Here is an 18,296-nt window from a genome sequence, read left to right as displayed (position 1 = left end):
AGGAAACCAAGGTCAGGTCTCAGTAGAAGAAATCCAAACTGCTTCCTTGAAAAAATAACTCCTCTAAATCCTGTTATTTCCACATGCCATGCTTCAATCTTCATGTCTCATCTATAACTAATTTAGCTCCTGGTTCCCTAACAAATCCTCTCCCCTCTTCTCCCACTAGCAATTTCACCTTCACACCTCTCAACTCAGATCCAGGTCTCTCAACTGTCCACTAGTCACGTCTTTATTTCCAACACCAGAAGCAGAGGTAGACATAATTCATGAAGCACTGCTTGTGGGACCACACTGCCATACAGTCACATACGTTTAGCCACGCAGTCTGCCAACAAGAACGTTGGTAGGTCTGGAACCTACCTTCAAAATAGCACAAAACGCCCCCCTCATCCTGGGGTTTAGAGAAACTACAATTTTTGCATGAAGGGAAAGAGGAATACATAAGATAAATGTAATACTATACAAGACTCAGAGCTACAACCTTACTCTAGGCTCCAAAGAGAAAATATAAGCAGGTTAAGTTAGTTTAAATTTTTATTTTTTTATTTATTTTTTAATATTTTTATGTAATAAAAAGTAAAAGTCCTTGTCCAACCATCCTTGTGGGGCATCTGTCGCTCATACAGATCACTCAAGTTAATGGGAAAGAAAGAACGGGGGGCCCAAGTCAGAAGTTATAAATAATAGAAAATAAAAGATCTTCCATCTCCAGCGGGGGAACAGATGAGGATGGGAGGGCAAGAAGGGTGGGAACAGGCAGGGCAGAGCAGGAACCCCCCACCCCTGCTGGACCCTGGCCCTGCCGCTTTGAGGCCTTTCCCATTCAAGGTGCTTGGCAGGAATTCCCCAGCTCCCCTGGGGGAAAGGGAGGTTTGGAGGGCTGGGACTGGTCCGAGCTGCTGGGGGAAGAGACATAGATCACTCTTCCCTCCACTCATGGAGGTCTCAGGTCGCGGCCAGGACAATCTTCAGTTCCCCGGGGGGTGGAAGGGGAGCTGCTGGGAGGGATGAGATTGAACTGGTTGGAGGGGAAAGAGAAGAGAGCAGGAACATTAGAACCCAAGCAGCTGTCCCTTCATCCAATGCCGTCCAGTGGGGGAGTGGGGGTGTGTCTGGGTAGGAGCGGCCTCCTCAAGGTGTCTCATGGGGCTGTCAGAAGCACAGGTCAAACGCTGTTTCCCAGTAAGCCAGAGCCCTTACTTGTGTGCCCAGCTCAGCCCCCCACACCCCAGTCTGGCCCTGTCTGCTGCGCTGACCTTACCTCGGCTAAGTCAGGAGACAGTCGGGGTCACTGAGAGCTGGGGAGGCAGTGGGGAGGGGGGCTGCTGGATCACAACTGAGCGAGGACGGAGGGAAGCAAAGGACAGAGCCAGGAGCAAGCCCCTGGCGGCGGCGACTGTGGCTTCTGCCCACCCTACATACTTCACAGACAGGTGCAGGTCGGCGGGCGCCCTGTGGGACAGCCCTGCCTCCAAGACCCCTCACTCCCCACCCAGAACCCGTGCATCCTGCCCCACCTGCAGCCCCTCAGCTCTTCCATGCCAAATTCCCCCAGCTAACGAGAACTCACGAATCCTGTCATCGGCTCCTCCTGGAAATCCAGGCGCCTGGCCAGGCTGCTCACCTTGGGGGTGTCCGATGTAGGGGTAGGGTGAGGGTGTGGAAGCTGAGAGTGCAGGCACCCCACTCTGGGGCACTGCGCCTTGGGGGGGCCCCCCATGGCTCTGGGGTGGGTGCAGCAGCATCACCTGGGGCGGGTGGGGAGCCCCAGGGTGAGGGGGCGGGGCTGCTGTGATTCCAGTTTGGACATGGGCCTGTAGAGAACAAAAAGTAGCCGGGAGTACCAAAGAAGACTGAGAAGGGCTCTGAAAACCCTCAGTTTAGTACGAGTACCTACAAAGAAACCAAGGCCTTGGGAATGGGACAGCTCCAAGGATAATGTCCTCTATCCAGACCCAGAGGAAGCAGGTCCCTCAGGATCTTACCTGGGTAACATGGGCCATGTTGGTGAAGCCGTGGGGCAGCTGCTGGTGGGCATGGATGGCATACACAGCGGCTGGTTGGGGGAAGCTGCTCTGAGGGGACTGGGCAGAAGGTCCCGGTGGCAGAGAGGGTGGTGTGCCTGTCAGGGCCCCTGGGTGGTACAGATTCTGCTGCGGCTGTCCACTGCCCAGGTGTGGGGCCTGCCCCGCCTGATGCTGTCAAGGGAAGGTATGGGTGAGTATCTCCCACTCCTCTGGTATCCAGGCCAACCACTTACAGACTCCTAACCATCCTCCCTGCTGGGGAAAGACCCCAGCTCACTCTCTCTTCTAGCTGCCACCCATTCCACACCAACCGCTCAGACCCCCGCAGCAGGCACCTGGACAGGACTGGGGGCCGCATGCTGGGACTGTGGCTGGCTCCCAGTAGGCGTGGTAGCCGGCTGCGGCTGGTGGGCATGGAGCTGCGTGGCATGGTGTGGGTAGGACTGGTGAACAGTGGCTACAGCAGGAAAGAAGGAGAGAACCAGCACTGAGCACACCAAAAGGGGACCGAAGAGCACAGCAGGAGCAGAAAGGGAGGGCACAGCAACTCACCATAAAGGGCTTGGGGGGTAGGCTGCTCCGCAGATGGGTACTGAGGGGTAGAGGATGACACAATGGCCTGGGGATGGCTACCCGATGTCAGCATGCGTGGGTTGCTTTGAAGCATGGGGGCAAACACCGGCTGGTTGGACAGAGAGTAGTAGTCAGCAGGCTGGGTACAGTGGCTCACACCCAATCCCAGCACTCTGGGAAGCCAAGGCAGGAGGATCACTTGAGCTCAGGAGTCTGAGACCAGTCTGAGCAAGACTTAGACCCCACCTCTACTTAATTAAAAAAAAAAGATAGCCAGGTGTGGTGGGCACCTGTAGTCTCAGCTACTCAGGAAGCTGAGGCAGGATTACTTGAGCCCAAGAGTTTGAAATTGCCATAAGCTATGACACCATGGCATTCTACCCAGGGTAACAAAGTGAGACTCTGATCTCCACTAAAGGTTATCAGCGCAGCAGACTGGGGAGCCACTCCTTCCTGCCCAGTCACCATGTGCAGGGCACTGGCTGGGCCTCATCACAATCACCTTCTTTATTTAACCACAACAATCCTGACAAGCGGATACTACACCTCAGAGAAAAAAACTGAAATTTAGATAAATGTTCTATGTCTTGTCACAGGTCCTGCAAGAGCCAAGACTCAAACCCAAGTACACAACCACCAATCTCACAGCTGACCACTCAAATCACCACCTGCTGCCCTCACCCAGAACCGAGTCTTGAAGGTGGAGAAGGGGAGATCCCTAGCAGGGGCTCTGGATCTCCAATTCCTCTCCTGGGGCCAGAAGTCACCTGTGAGGGGTAGTGGGCCATGGGTTGCATCATGGCTGGCTGGCCTGGGAACTGCTGCGGATTGTAGGGGATGTAGGAAGAATAAGGTGTAGCAGCCACCAGAGGTGGACCAGCAGCGGCGGCAGCCTGCATCATCGGAGGGGCTGAGGCTGGCTGGTGTTGGTCTGAGCGCTGAGGGGGCAAGGAGCCTGGGGGCAGGGGGAACATAGTGCAGGGCTCAAGCTCCACCTGCCAGGAGGCACTGGGCAGCTCCACCAACTGCCCCTCCCAACCCTGCTCACCTTTTGCTCCCCGGTATTTGCCCTGCTGCCCAGGCACTGAATTGGAAACAGGATATGGATACATCTGAGGTGCCTGAGAACAAGGACAGATAAGGCTGAATGACCTGGTCCCTCAGCCAGCCCAGCCAAATCCTCGGGCTGCCCAGGCTCCTTTCTTACCTGTACAGCTGGTCCCATGTGGATCTGAGGTATGTAGGAGATGTACTGGGGGCTGTATAGCCCACTCTGGCCTGCTGTCAGCACCGGGATAGATGGAGTCGAGTGAGTCCGGGGCCCTGGAGAAGTTGGGGTACTGGTGGACTTGTTCTGTAAGAGACAAGGGAGGATAATGGTTTATTTCTGTACCCTCCCCTCTATTCCCAGACACACCTATAACATGTAGCATTTATGCAATGCTATGTGCCAAACACATTCTGAACTTTGTTTTATTTATTTTTTTTCAGATAGAGTCTCATTTTATCACCCTCGGTAGAGTGCCATGGCATCACAACTCATAGCAACCTCAAACTTTTGAGCTTAAGCGATTCTCTTGCCTCAGCCTCCCAAGTAGCTGGGACTACAGGCACCGGCCACAATACCTGGGTATTTTGCTGCTGTTGTAGTTGACATTGTTGTTCAGCAGGCCTGGGCTGGGTTCAAACCCATCAGCCCCAGCATATATGGCTGGCGCCCTAACCACTAAGCTGAGGGCACCAAGCCTCCATACTGTATTTTGGTTAAGCCACACATCAAACCCCATGAGATGTTACATTCTTACACCATACCTGAGCAAACTATGACAGAGTATTGGCTTATTAAGTACAGGGTTTAAGTGGCCCAAATGAGACCTATGTTCATAACTACCTACTCAACTACTCCTAAGCCAAATGCTAAGAACCACAGAGAAACCTACAAATACTTGTCAAGACTCATCAGGATCAAACAGAGTAGAATGAAGGGGAGTCGTGGAAAATAAAAAAAAAAAAAAAAAAAAAGACTCATCAGGATCCCTTGTCACCCACCCAAGGTTTGAGTCATGTTCCTCACACAGCCCAAAAACTGCCATCCCTAAACATTTGCTGTCTCTTCACTGTGGGGCAACGCAGTGTCTTAACAGTAAAGTGCTCCCTTCCATTATCTACTTAGCCCCACCCAATTCTCTCTCACAGAAATCACAGCCCACATTCTCCTGTCCCATCTCACCACAGAGAGCAGAGGCTTTGTGGGATTGAACTCCTTGGCATTGGGGTTCAACGTTGATTTCTTCACTTGTCTATGAGAGAAAGTAAAATCAATCCTCATGGCTTCCCCCTCACCCCGACATAGACACAGCTCTTCACCCCACTTACTCGGCAACAGGGCCCTCATCTTTGTCATCTCCCTTCATAAGGCCCAGTGGGGGACTGCCGGTTTGGCTTGGGCAAGGTGGTGGGGGCTGCTCTGGTCCCTCAGCGCCTCCTGCTGGTGTCAGGGGTGGTTTGTCCTCCTTATCCGATACGGACTCTGTCTTGGACGATACAGGGGACCCCATGGGCTCTGAAGTCAACAGACCATCAACTTCCTTCTCTTTCCCTTTGGCTTCTTCCTTTAAGATCCGGGGAGGAAAAGGATCCAAGCTGGTCTCAGGGGAGCTACTGGGCTGAAGCTGTAAGGAGAAAAATACACACACAGTACAGTAATTTCTGTTCCAGGCCCCAGGCCATGCTTCTCTCTTTTTTTTTTTTTTTTCTTTTCGTCCAGTTTTTGGCCGGGGCTGGGTATGAACCCACCACCTCTGGTATGGGACCAGCACCCTACTCCTTGAGCCACAGGTGCTGCCCCATGTTTCCTTCTTTCATCCCTGCTTGATTTCATCCCTTCTACCCCACCTGTGTACTCTTCTATAAGGCAACCACACACTCCTTCACCCTGCTAATATCCTAGTTTGTTTCACACTTCTCTCACCTTAAACTGAGCCCCAAACTTTCTCAGTTCTTCTAGTTGAAATCGCTTCTGTTCATTCTGAAGGCCAGGGACTATGAGAAGACAGTGAAGAAAAAAATACATTTCTTTCTTGAAAGTGGCTATGTTTCCAACAGCCCAAAGGACAAGAAAACTCTTGAGAATCCTAAGAATTAACTAAATTAGGATCGGAGAGCTGACAGACACTCTGCTTCTGAATTCCAATAAGTTTCCTAACTAAAATACTCTCCCAAACAAAATATTAGTCTTCAACAGGAAAAAAAAAAAAAAAAAAAATCCTCACCTTTCCCAGCTATCCGAGCCAGTTCCTGGGGCTCTAGAGTTCTCCCAGGTTCCTTGGTAGAGAGTTCTTTTACTAAACAAAGAGAGAGAGAGATGCCTGAGGGTCTTTCTGTCCAGAACCACGTCATAATGTCCATAACCCTCAACCATTCAGCTCTTTAACCATCTGGCTCTTACCATCTGTGGGGGCCAGGGAGATCTTTGGAGAAGCTGGGGAAATGGAGCCCACTCCAGGATCTGCTGACGTCGCAGGGATAGAGGCTGAAGAAGTTGGCACTGCTGAGCCGATGGGAGGTTCAGGACAGGAAGCTGAGATTGGGGCTGGGGCAGCAGATTTGGGAGAGCGCGGAGGGTACATCCGGCCCACTGGAAGAAAAGGGAGAGCTGTACAATGGTTACTGCTGGTCAACAGGCAGTGGGGTACAGAATTCTCACTCAAAATACCAACAAAGTTTATTTATCACACCCATGGTCACGGACTTAAAATGTCCAGAAGCCTGAGGCAGGTAACATACACAGGTAAATGAACAACATGAGCGACTGGAAAGCTTAAAGGAGCAGTCATGATTCTGTTCCAGCCAACTAGAGCTATGCAGCAAGGAAGGCTCAGTGTTGGCAGAACGTTCTGTAATTCAAAAGAAATAGAAAATAGTCTATGGGGCGGCGCCTGTGGCTCAGTCGGTAGGGCGCCGGCCCCATATACCGAGGGTGGCAGGTTCAAGCCCGGCCCCGGCCAAACTGCAACCAAAAAATAGCCGGGCGTTGTGGCAGGCGTCTGTAGTCCCAGCTACTTGGGAGGCTGAGGCAGGAGAATCGCCTAAGCCCAGGAGTTGGAGGTTGCTGTGAGCTGCGTGAGGCCACAGCACTCTACCGAGGGCCATAAAGTGAGACTCTGTCTCTACAAAAAAAAAAAGAAAAAAAGAAAATAGTCTATGACTTCTCCCTGGCTGCCCTGAGAACTGCTGCACCAAACAGCATTTTTCAATGTTAATTCAAATCTAAACAAAAGATATCTGCCAGCCAGACACAACCCATGGATTGCTAGGTTGGGATTTTTTCCTGCACTAATGAACGTGGAAGATTTTTTTCTTAAGAAGGACAAATCCAAACTCCTCAAAACATCTACCTTGAAACTGTCTTCCATCCCAGTGTTCCAAAAACTGACATATCTATGTTCCTCTAAAAACATTTATCTAATAGTACTTAAGTTTTACCTGCAGGAGGAGGTGGAACAGAAGTTTCTCCAGAAGGCCTATTGTTGGGTGAAGACAGTGTCTTAGCACCTCTCAGCGGCCGCTGTGCCTTAGGGGACATACGGGAAGGACCTATTTTTTTTAAAAAAGAAAAAGTCAGAAGAGCCAGAGTACCTATTACATCACTGCCCATGCACCACTGCTCCAACCCATTCGAATCCTTTTGATTACCCTTCCCACCTTCCTACCATCTCCTTCTCTTCTCTCCCCCACAAGGTCTGCTCCACAACTCACCTCCATTGATACCACGTGCCTCAGAACCTGGGCCAGGGCTGCTATTTTCAAGATGGTGAGGGCCACGAGGTGGCAAAGAGCTAAGGCCAGGCCGGCCGCCTCGAGAACTGCTGCACCGAACACCTCCCCGAGGACCTTCCCGAACTCGCTGAGGCAGAGGGATATACTTCCCCTCCCTGGGGAAAGAATTCAGAGTTCAAATAAGGTACCTGCAAAACCTGCACATTTTAGAAAGATGACAAAATAAAATTAAAAAAAAAAAAAAAAGAGAGATGACGTCTTTCCTTCTGAATTCTCTCCCACTCCCTAATACATACACACACACATACTCACTCACTCAACTCTATCTGCCTGGCTCTAGCTTCTTTCACTATCCCACTAGAACATGTGTCCCAGTTAAATGTTCTGTGGTTAGAGGCTTAACCTCATGTTACATCAACCCTGACCCAACCAACCTGGCCAGTGTTCCACAATTCTACCACTCCTGACCTATGAGAAAGGTAGGATTATACCATAAATCAAAGTGCAGCGTTTATAAAACATAGAACATTAACAGGTAAATTTTATTTTATTTTTTTTGTAGAGACAGAGTCTCACTGTACCGCCCTCAAGAAGAGTGCCGTGGCATCACACGGCTTACAGCAACCTCTAACTCTTGGGTTTACGCGATTCTCTTGCCTCAGCCTCCCGAGCAAATTTTATTTTTATAAAAGCAAAAAATATACACGAAGATTCCTTGGTTCTTAAAAAAAAAAAAAAAGGAAAAACACATGTATATAAACATATAGAAAACAAAAGCAAGTATACAAAAATTTTGAAAAAAGTTTCTTCCGAATTACAAGCTTCAGTCTTGTTATTTTGGGCAAATTACTTAACCTCTCTAGCCTTCAAGCTCCTAAACCTAGAAATTGGGAATAACTACGTGTTAACCCACATCATATGCGTCATATGGTCATGATGCTTAATCAACAGGGTATAAAAACTCTTGGCCTGGGCCCTGGATGTTATAGTGAGCCCCAAACAGTGCTAGCTGCTCCCACCAATTACCTGGATGCCAAGCTGGGACTCTCTCGCCCTGAGCCCTGCCGCTGAACTGCGCTGTGCTTCTCCTCCTCAGTGCGCCCATCATCATTCTCCATGGCAATCCGTAGGCGGTACTGGGGGCTTGATTCGATCTCTCGGGCCAACTGGGCTGCACGCAGCTCTCGTTGACGAAACTCTTCTGAATTATCCTTTTCTAAGGGCACCCTGAAGAGAATCCCACAGCCAGCCACCATCCCAGTGCAGGGAAAGAAAGAGAGAAAAAGGGAAAACATCAGTTCAATCGTCACCTCAGCCATGTAAGTGGTTCAATTCCTTCACAACTCAACACGTATTAAACAGGAATATACTGAGTCCTAGGTAGAACTCTGAGTCTAAGAAACTCTTCAATGTGTATATGTTTTAAGTTTAGAGGAAAAGTATAGGCACAGAGGAAGAAAGCAGTTAATTAATTCCACCTACGGAGGTGGCTTACAATCAGAAAAAAATAGCAGAAAAGGTTTGAGAAAACAGTTCCAAAGGAAGAACAGAAATACAGGATGGCCAACCTGGAAACTGAGAGAAGAATGAGCAAAAACTATGTTCCACCTGCAAATCCTGTCTTCTGACTGCAAACTAATCCACCTTTGGAAGTTAGCAAGATACTCACGTGTAAGAAGAGAGACTGCTGTCATAGGTGGTCTTCACACCATAGTTCTCCTCGTTGAACTTGAACATTTCATTGGGATCCCATCCATTAGACTAAAAAAGGGGGAAAAGTAAAATATTTTAAAACTGAGCAAAGAAAGCAGCAATGACATGTCATTTATTTTCCATCGTATGAAAAACTTAAAAATGCAATCAAACCAAGAATGAAGAAAATAGGAACATGGCTGGTGAGACTATCAATTATTACTAATAATAATTACACCACAAATTGGATATAACCAATAAAACTGTAAGTCCTGGGGTGGCGCCTGTGGCTCAAGGAGTAGGGCGCCGGTCCCATATGCCGGAGGTGGTGGGTTCAAACACAGCCTTGGCCAAAAACCACAAAAAAAAAAAACTGTAAAGTCCTATGGTCTAACAGATCTGTTTCCAGGATATCCCTGAGAAATTCTGGCAAGTGTGCACGAGGATGTGTGTTCTAAAAGGTCAACAAGGTTAGTATTTTAGCAACAAAATAGTAACAAAATACAGATCGGTAAAGAAAGGGACAAACACAATTTGGCATGTAATATACGTTTATGAATATAAATAAAACAGGTTAGGTGCAGTGGCTCATGTCTTTAACTCCAGCACTTTGGGTGGCCAAGACAGCAGAAATGCTTGAGGCCAGGAGTTTAAAACCAGCTGGAGCAACACAGTGAGACTGTGTCTCTACAAAATATTAGAAAAATTTAACTGGGCATGGTGATGTGCGCCGATAGTCCCAGCTACTGAGGCTGAGGCAGAAGGTTCAAGGTTTGACTTTAGGCACCCAGCCCAGGAGTGCGAGGTTGCAGACAGGGTATGATGATGCCACTGCACTCTAGCCCAGCAACATAGCAAGACCCTGTCTCGAAATAAATAAATTTTAAAAAACAGTATATAACAGTTAAAAAGAATGCTAGACTTATTTATCAATATGAAAAATCAATAGAAAAGGCAAGAAAAACAAATTTTTTTTTTTTTTTTTGAGACGGAGTCTCAGTATGTCGCCCTCGGTAGAGTGCTGTGACATCACAGTTCACAGCAACCTCCAACTCTTGGGCTTAAGTGATTCTCTTGCCTCAGCCTCCCAAACAGCTGGGGCTACAGGCTCCCGCCACAAGCCCAGCTATTTTCTTGTTGCACTTGTCATTGTTTAGCTGGCCCGAGCGGGCTTGAACCTGCCGTGTTCGGTGCATGTGGCTGGTGCCATAACCACTGAGCTATGGGCGCTGAACCAAAAAACAAATTCTTGAGCAAATTGCATACACCCAAACAATAATGCATTAATTCCTAAGAGTTTTCTTTTTTTGAGACAGAGTCTCACTTGGTCACCCATAGCAGAATTGCACGGTGTCACAGCTCACAGCAACCTCAAACTCCTGGGCTTAAGCAATTCTCTTCCCTCAGCCTCTGAAGTAGCTGGGACTATAGGCGCCCACTACCAACGCTTGGCTATTTTTTTGTTGCAGTTGTCGTTGTTTTGAAGTCCCAGGGTGGGTTCAAACCTACCAGCTCCGGTGTATGCGGCCGGTGCCCTACCCACTGAGCTACAGGTGCCGAGCCAGAGTTTTCCTTTTCAAGAGAGAAGGGTCTTGCTATGTCGCCCAGGCTGCAGTGCAGTGTCTTTTCACAGGTATGATCATAATATACCTGCAGCCTTGAACTCCTGGTATCAAGTGATTCTCTTACCTCAGCCATCTTAGTAGCTGGGGCCACACACACACCACCACACCTGGCTTTATTCATGAGATTTTAAATGCATCACAGTAGTTGCTTTTATGAAAGCAAATACTAATAGTTGTCAATTACTGATGTTGAAAGAATAATTTTGCTATTCTTCTATACCTTTCTACTCGCTATCCAACCGCCATCTATAGGCAACAGTAATTATTTTTCTCCCACTCCCCCAAGAATCAATTTTTGGTTCCAAAATCGAATCTGTTAACAAGCAGTTCTGTCTGCCCAGCTATTAGGGAAGGAGACCATACCATGTCAGATTCAAGGTCGTAGTCATCGCTGTTGCTGTCACCCCCTTCCCAGCGCTGAAGCACCTTCTCTTTGTGCTCCCCATTCACCTTCGAGTTCATGGCAATGGCTGAATCAGTGAACTTATCTATGGGCGCAGAGTTGAAAATCAGGAGAAAGATAATATTTCATAGCTTTCTTTCCAACATCCCTCACCACACCCTCAGTAGTTCAGGAGCAAAGAGAAGCTTAAGAAACCCAGACTTAAAGTATATGTATTTGTGTGTCAGGACTTGGGGTGATGATGATAAGAGTATAAAAATCCTGATCTATAAAGATTATTAACTAATAAAACTCAAAAGGAACAAAAAGTTAAAAACTAAGTAAGGAAAATATGAAGAACCACAACATAGGCCAGAATTCATCCCACTATGTATTAAATGTTAAGATATAATTTTCAAAACAATCCAGCCATCTCCCTCCAGGGGAAAAAAAGGCAATAAAGAGGGGGAAAAAAACAAAACATGTTCCACCTGTACACATACTGCCCTCTCTGCTCACAGAGCGGGTCTTACTTAACAGCCTAGCACAATACCTTTAGTAGCATAATTGAAGTCAACATTTCGGAAGTGGACAAGCATAACATCACTTGGTTTAAACACCATGGTGTCCACAATGTCTTCCCGACGAGGACCACCTGCTGGCTCAGATACTTTTCGGTGCACGGCATCTACTGCTAGTTCAAACTACAAAAGCCCCATTCCCCAACACCCAAAGATCAATATAGAGAAATGTGAAAGCAAAAACCTATTTTCTCTTACCCTTTCTAATCTTTTCCCCACATCATATTCTCAACACACTAGAAATCCAGTGCACAGTCTTAACATTGGCCAAAGTCTTAAGCTAAAAATTTCATTAAAAAAATTTTAAGGGCAGCACCTGTGGCTCAAAGGAGTGGGGCGCCAGCCCTGTATGCCGGAGGTGGCGGGTTCAAACCCAGCCCCCGGGCAAAAACTGCAAAAGAAAAAAAAAAAAAAATTGGGTGGCGCCTGTGGCTCAAAGGAGTAGGGCGCCAGCCCCATATGCTGGAGATGGCAGGTTCAAACCCAGCCCCGGCCAAAAACTGCAAAAAAAAAAAAAATTTTAAGGGTGGTGCCTATGGCTCAGTGAGTAGGGTGCCAGCTCCATATACCAAGGGTGGTGGGTTCAAGTCCGGCCCCAGCCAAACTCCAACAACAAAAAAATAGCCAGATGATGTGGTGGGCACCTGTAGTCACAGCTTCTTGGGAAGCTGAGGCAAAAGAATCACCTAAGCCCAGGAGCTGAAAGTTGCTGTGAGCTGTGACGCTACATCACTCTACTGAGGGCAACAAGATAAAAATGTCTCTTAAAAATTTTTTTTTTTAATTTAAAAAAAAATTTTTTTTTAGTCTTATTTTTAGTCTTCACAGCAACCTCAAACGCTTCAGCTCAAGCAATTCTCTTGCCTCAGCCTCCATAGTAGCTTGGGACTACAGGTGCCCGCCACACGGCCTGGCTATTTTTTTTTTTTTTTTAACAACTTTTTGCAGGTGTGATAATATACCTGCAGCCGTGGCGTCATAGGTCACAGCAACCTCCCACTCTTGGGCTCGAACGATCCTCTTACCTCAGTTTTTTCTACTTTTAGTAGAGACAGGGTCTTGCTTTTTGCTCAAGCTGGTCTTGAAACCCGTGAGCTCAAGCTACCCACCCGCCTCGGCCTCCCAGAGTGCTAGGATTACAGGTGCAAGCCACTGCACCCGGCCTCAAACTTAAGAATTTTAACAATTAAGTACCTACCTCTCTAATTTGTCTTTTATTATTTGCAGTACCAAGTAGCACAGGCCTACAGAAACCATTAACACTACAGTCTTACACACCCAACTCACACCTTCAATGAGACCACTTCATTCTGTTCCTCCTTCCACACAACTCCAAAAATGAATTTGAGGACACTGACCTTTGAGCTCAGAGTCTTGAAGATACCTTCATATGTGGTGCCATTTTTCACCTTTACATCACAAGTGGAACCCTGGGAAAGGGAGAAAAATAAGAAAAGTGCATCCAGAAAACATGCATTATATTCCTCAAACAACCTAGGGGTTAACTACCTACTTACCACAACGGCTGTAAGGAAATGCAGCATTCTGGAATTATTGTAGACACCTTCAAACACCTGTCCGTTAACACAAGAGAGAAATAAAGGACCAGAGGCAACACCTCACTTTCCTTCTAAATGCCCACACTCACATCCTCCTTGTGTGTACCGGGGTTCACAGCTGTTCTGAGCCCATTTGACTACCTCTGTACCTAATCTGCCCTGTATTCCCATACACTTGTCTTTTAGATCCATGTATCTGAGAGAGAAAAGGCACTCACGGGTGACTGTGGGGGTCCCTTTCCTGTGCTCTGTCCCCTATAAGAGAAGGAAACAAGAAAGTAGTTATTTAAATTTATTCAATTCCCTTACACCATTATGAAGTAATAAATTCCAGAACCATAAACCACATGAAGGCATTGATTTAGGCTACAAACCAATTAATGAACCGGATTTTGAGTTTCTCATCTTACAGAAGAAAAGAACATGCATTAAAAGCCCATAATACCACTAACATCCTCCAAATACCAGAAATAAAAAACCTCCATTAACACGGTTGTCAAATGCCTTAAGAACCAATGTAACACAACAGTTTCACTTTCTCCAAGGGTCCAGGCCTGCTTGCTTCCAACAGACCAATGCTACAATATTTACCAACAACCCATCCCAGATGCGAAGGTGAAAACTAAGGGAGCAGAGGTTCAAACTAGGTGGCTCAGGCACATTACCTCTCAAACAGAAAAAACAATCACTTTCAGCAGCCTTACACCCCAAACCCTGGAAGGAGGTGGTATGCCCCTGTACCCCACCCCCTCGACTTTATTACTCATTCAGCCTGTTACCCACCCTGCGGAAGTCACCAATCGCCAGGTAACCCTACTCCTTGCTGGCTGATGTAACCGGCGGTTGAGCAGGGCGATGAGGGGGCCGTTGGCAGGGCTGGGGGACAGCGCAGCCGCAAAAGCCATCCACCGGGAGGCCTCGCCCGGTCTGCGCCTGCGCACTAAAACCCACGGGCCTCTTCAAAATCCCCCTCCCGCGGACAGAACCCGCTGCGCTTGCCTGTCCAGCCACTCTCAATCCAATTAACATACACACAGAACAGAATGGGGAGTCCACTACTCATCCAGGAACGGCAAACTAACCCCTTCACGGACACTCCCAGCCCCTGCCCTACGTGTTACCGGGACACGCGAATGCCCGGGTCATAAGACAGCATCCACGCGCACGTACTAGAAGGGCGCGCGCGCGCTGGAGGTTCCCGGCCCGCAGTCCTCCCAGTTATCCCTCCTTCCGTCCCCCCGCCCTCTTCGCTCCCCTCCTACTGGCCAGACCGGGAAGGGGGAGGTAGCAACCCGCTCCCAAGTCCCTCCCTCCCCATTGGCCAAACTGTGGGCCGCGCGCCCCCCTCCATTGGCTACAGCCCGGGACCCCTTCCCGCAGCAGATTCCTCATTGGCTGAAGCCGGGGACCGCGAGACCTTCGCGGTAATGGAGCCGGGGACCCCGATCGCCTCTCCACCCCCCCGGTTCAAATCCCCGGTCCGACGGCGCTAGCGGGGTGCGCCCCACCTCCACTTAAGGCCGGAGCCCCAAGTCCCGACTAGGCCCGGAGCGCTGAGCACAGTCCCTAAATTCTCCGGTGGCTGCCCAGGGGACCCTTTTCCCTCCAACCTGTTGGGATATGAGAGGCCACCCCCAGCTTCACAGGAGCTTTCCATTCCCCCAGTCCCTCTCAGAGGTGCCAGGCTAGGGGCCCGCCCCGCAGAACTGAGCCGCCACCTCCTGCCGGTAGCCGCACCTCCCGCGCCTGAAGTCCATCTCTCCTCACCTGGCGCTGCCGATGGCGGCTGGCCCTGGCCTCTCCTGATGTTGCTGTTGCTGCGGCGGCGGCTGCGGTGCCAAGATTCCTTCTGCTGCCCGGCGGAGCCCGGTCCCGGCAGCGGCCGCAGGCCCCAAGCAGGGAGAAGCGGCCGGAGGCGGCCCCGGGGGAGTCGAGGTGGTGGCCAGTGGCCCTGGGAGGCCGCCGTTAGGGGGGCTAGTGCCTCCGGGGGGCCTGCGGGCCACAGCCTGTTGCGTGGGGGGCGGCTGCTGGGGCTGGGAAGTCTGTTGTGGCGGCTGAGGCTTCAACATGATGGCAGCGTCCGGAAGGGGAATTAGAGGGAAGGGAGGGAGAGAGAGGGCCGGGGCTGGGTCCCCGCCGGAGAGCGCGGGAAGCGAGGGGGATTGGGAGACTGGGGACCCGCCGTTGGCAGGCGAGGGGTAACCCCGCGGTGCCGGGGATGGCTAGAGAAGACCGCGGCGCGAGGAAGCGCCGCGAGGCGGAAGGGGAGGGGGTCTCGCGGGCTGGCGGAAAGCGAGAGGACGCGAGCCGGCCTGGCGCGCGTGCGCGTCGCCAGGGAACGGGGAAGGAGGAGGAGCGCGCGGGCGGGAGTTACCAAAGGGGGAGGGGCGGGAGGAGGAAGCGGCGGCGCGAGGTGCTCCCTCGCACCGAGGTGGTTAGCTCCCGGTGAGAGAGGAGGAAATAAAAATGGGTGGATCTCGCACCGCTAACCCTTGGAGTGGGTAGAAGGAGCGCTGGCGCTCACGTGCGCCAGGGATTTAGGGTCTCAAGGTCTCACACCGCCTTAGAGGCTGGCTGCTGCTGTCGCTTCACAATGAGCGTGAGAGGCGCTGGGGGAGGAGCCCAAGAAGCCGAAAGGAAGGACCGGCCGCTCCGCCTACGCCACCGGCGTAACGTCGGGATGCCTCCGCAGAGTGTGAGATGTGATGGCGTAGCGTAAGGTTCTTCCGCCACTTGGGTGCTAGTGGGCGGGGTCTTAAGTGCCAAAAAAGTCCCCAGGACTGGACAAACCGAGTGACTAATCTTTCAGGCAGGTTGGTAGGTTTTGTAAGGAGCTGCTCTCCACCTTATCTGCTTTAAATAAAAGACTGATGAACTTTAAGTAATGAGTTTGATTGTGAATCTTAGCAGATAATCTATTCCTACTCCTTAATTATTTTGAATTTCAGTGATTTTAAACTTAAATTGTTTTTTCATGCCCGAGAATGAATGCTAAACTGTAGTAAGATAACTGAATCAAAATTCCTAGGATCTGGTTGAAAATCCTCACCCATCTTTACAATGAATTCAAACTTAGTTGGGCATCGGGACATTAAGTTCGGTGCTTCAACACAAGGGTAATTAAACCACTTCCTGCTCTCAAGGTGTTAAAGCTAGTCGTTGATTTAGATAATTTGATAAGATCTAGTCCGCGAAGCACAGGGCACTATTAGAGTAAATAGAAATGACATCAAATCCAGCATTGGGGACGCCTAAACTGAGGAGAAGGGAGATGGAATTCTTGGCAAGAGAAAATGCGGATTGTGTTAAGGATGTGTTAAGCTAAGTAAAAAGGGGCGGGGGGGCGCTTAAAAATGAGACTGGAGAGATAGTTAGCCTGGAACGAGATTTTAAAGGTTCCCAAGCCTAGTAAGAGACCTGGACATTATCTTTAAAGCAGGGGGGAGCCTTTTTTAAAAAACATGAAAAGAGGTCAAATTTGCATTTTTAAAGTTAGCTTACTCTTTGCATCCAGGAGAGTGAGCGGGGTAGTGTCTTAACCCCAGTGAAATGCTCAGCTGGAGCTCCTTGTTACCCCTTTGCACATACCTATCTAAAAGTCTGCCTTAATTTTTTGGGAAATATTCCTTTGCCCCTGCCACACTCCTGTCTTCAAATATGCCAGGTTTCCTTCCTGCATACTTGCCCAGCAGTTTATCCCACTTTATTCAAACAGCTCATTTAATTCTTGTCCTCGTTGCTAATGTCAGCTCCCTAGTGGTTGGGATCTAGCTCTTACCCCTCGCTCTACCCTACCTACTACAATGTAGGCAGTCAATTAAATACGTATTTGTAAAGTGAGTGGATCGGAACGGTATTTTAAATGCCTTTATGTCTTCCGGGTGCCATAACACAGTCTAGGTTTTTCCTGGCATTAGCTGTACCCCCTAATTCTATGCCACCCGGTCAGCGCCCAACTCCTTCCACCCACTCTATCCTGCCCCTGCATTCAAGTTTTAGCCCCACAAAATTTTCCACAACATGCATTGCCCTTATTCAACTATGTCTGTACAAATGCTGTTTGTTCACGCAGAATTCCCCTCCCATCCTCCACTTTCTCGTTCTTCAAGCTCAAGTTATCAGTTCTTTCCAAGAAGATCCTCTGAAGCCGGCACGATGGCTCACGCCTGTAATTCTAGCTCTTGGGAGGCCGAGACCAGTGGATTGCCTGAGCTCACGAATTCGAGACTAGCCTGAGCAAGAGCCAGTCTCTAAAAATAGCCGAACAGGGTGGCGCCCATAGCTCAGCCGGCCACATACACACAAGCTGACGGGTTCGAACCCGGCCCAGGCCACAGTGACAACTGCAACCAAAAAACAACCGGGCGTTGTGACGGGTACCTGTAGAGAGGCTGAGGCAAGAGAATGACTAAAGCCCAAGGGTTTGAGGTTGCTGTGAGCTGTGATGCCATGGTCTCTACCCAGAGCAACCATCTCAAAAATAAATAAACAAACAAACAAACAAACAAAAATAGCCAGATAGCTCAGCACCGGTTCTCAGTGGTTAGGGGGGGCCCATACACAGGGCTGGTGGGTTGGAAGCCAGCCCGGGCCTGGTAAACAACGTCAACTACAACAAAAAATTGCTGGGTGCTTGCTTCAGCAGCACATAAACTAAAATTGGAGGGATACTAATGGCCCCTGTGCAAGGATGAAACACAAATTTGTAAAGCGTTCCATATTAAAAAAAAATAAAAAATAAGAGTGGTGCCTGTGGCTCAGTGAGTAGGGCGCCGGCCCCATATACCGAGGGTAGAGGGTTCAAACCTGGCCCCGGCCAAACTGCAACAACAACGAAAAAAAATAGCGGGGCGTGGTGGCGGGCGCCTGTAGTCCCAGCTGCTCGGGAGGCTGAGGCAAGAGAATCGCGTAAGCCCAAGAGTTGGAGGTTGCTGTGAGCCGTGTGACGTCATGGCACTCTCCCAAGGGCCGTAAATTGAGACCCTGTCTCTACAAAAAATAATAATAATAAAAATAAAAAATAAAATAGCTGTCACCCACTGAGGGTGACAATGTGAGACTCTGTCTCAAAATAT

General features: G+C 49.3%; 1 protein-coding gene and 1 pseudogene across 25 annotated transcripts; one reads left to right on the top strand and one right to left on the bottom strand.

Annotated features, from left to right (window-relative positions):
- Positions 1-519: 519 nt before the first annotated feature.
- ATXN2L (ataxin 2 like) lies at positions 520-16,075 on the bottom strand. Of its 25 annotated transcripts, none has more exons than XM_053556988.1 (24): positions 14,343-14,382; positions 14,005-14,161; positions 13,440-13,476; positions 13,180-13,236; positions 13,021-13,092; positions 11,635-11,785; positions 11,063-11,187; positions 9,052-9,143; positions 8,409-8,609; positions 7,362-7,537; positions 7,089-7,199; positions 6,052-6,258; positions 5,876-5,947; positions 5,575-5,645; positions 4,980-5,275; positions 4,834-4,903; positions 3,811-3,957; positions 3,652-3,724; positions 3,371-3,558; positions 2,583-2,712; positions 2,366-2,487; positions 1,989-2,201; positions 1,574-1,817; positions 520-1,424 (listed from the first exon to the last, which is right to left on the bottom strand). In XM_053556988.1, the coding sequence occupies exons 1-24, from the start codon at positions 14,365-14,367 to the stop codon at positions 1,270-1,272; spliced, it is 3,192 nt and encodes a 1,063-aa protein (XP_053412963.1). In that variant the 5' UTR covers positions 14,368-14,382; the 3' UTR covers positions 520-1,269. The 25 variants fall into 25 exon arrangements, 22 of the variants coding, with proteins under 22 accessions (XP_053412963.1, XP_053412976.1, XP_053412953.1 ...); XM_053556980.1 differs by lacking the exons at positions 14,005-14,161; positions 14,343-14,382 and adding an exon at positions 14,989-16,067 and having other exon boundaries at positions 868-998; positions 1,265-1,424; XM_053556979.1 differs by lacking the exons at positions 14,005-14,161; positions 14,343-14,382 and adding an exon at positions 14,989-16,067 and having other exon boundaries at positions 884-1,021; positions 1,265-1,424.
- Positions 16,076-17,850: 1,775 nt separating this feature from the next.
- LOC128562941 (uncharacterized) lies at positions 17,851-17,946 on the top strand (annotated as a pseudogene).
- The last annotated feature ends 350 nt before the right edge of the window (positions 17,947-18,296 follow it).

Source organism: Nycticebus coucang, chromosome 12, assembly GCF_027406575.1.
Source record: "Nycticebus coucang isolate mNycCou1 chromosome 12, mNycCou1.pri, whole genome shotgun sequence".
Lineage (NCBI taxonomy): Eukaryota > Metazoa > Chordata > Mammalia > Primates > Lorisidae > Nycticebus > Nycticebus coucang.
This window is presented reverse-complemented; position numbering and strand designations above follow the sequence as displayed.

Excerpts from the sequence above, each read along its gene's own strand:
- ATXN2L (XM_053556980.1), bottom strand. The coding sequence starts at position 15,290 with ATGTTGAAGCCTCAGCCGCCACAACAGACTTCCCAGCCCCAGCAGCCG. Across the intron at positions 2,488-2,582 it reads TACCCCCCAAGCCCTTTATG|CCACTGTTCACCAGTCCTAC; the intron begins GTGAGTTGCTGT and ends TTCCTGCTGTAG. Across the intron at positions 2,202-2,365 it reads CGGCCCCCAGTCCTGTCCAG|CATCAGGCGGGGCAGGCCCC; the intron begins GTGCCTGCTGCG and ends TTCCCTTGACAG.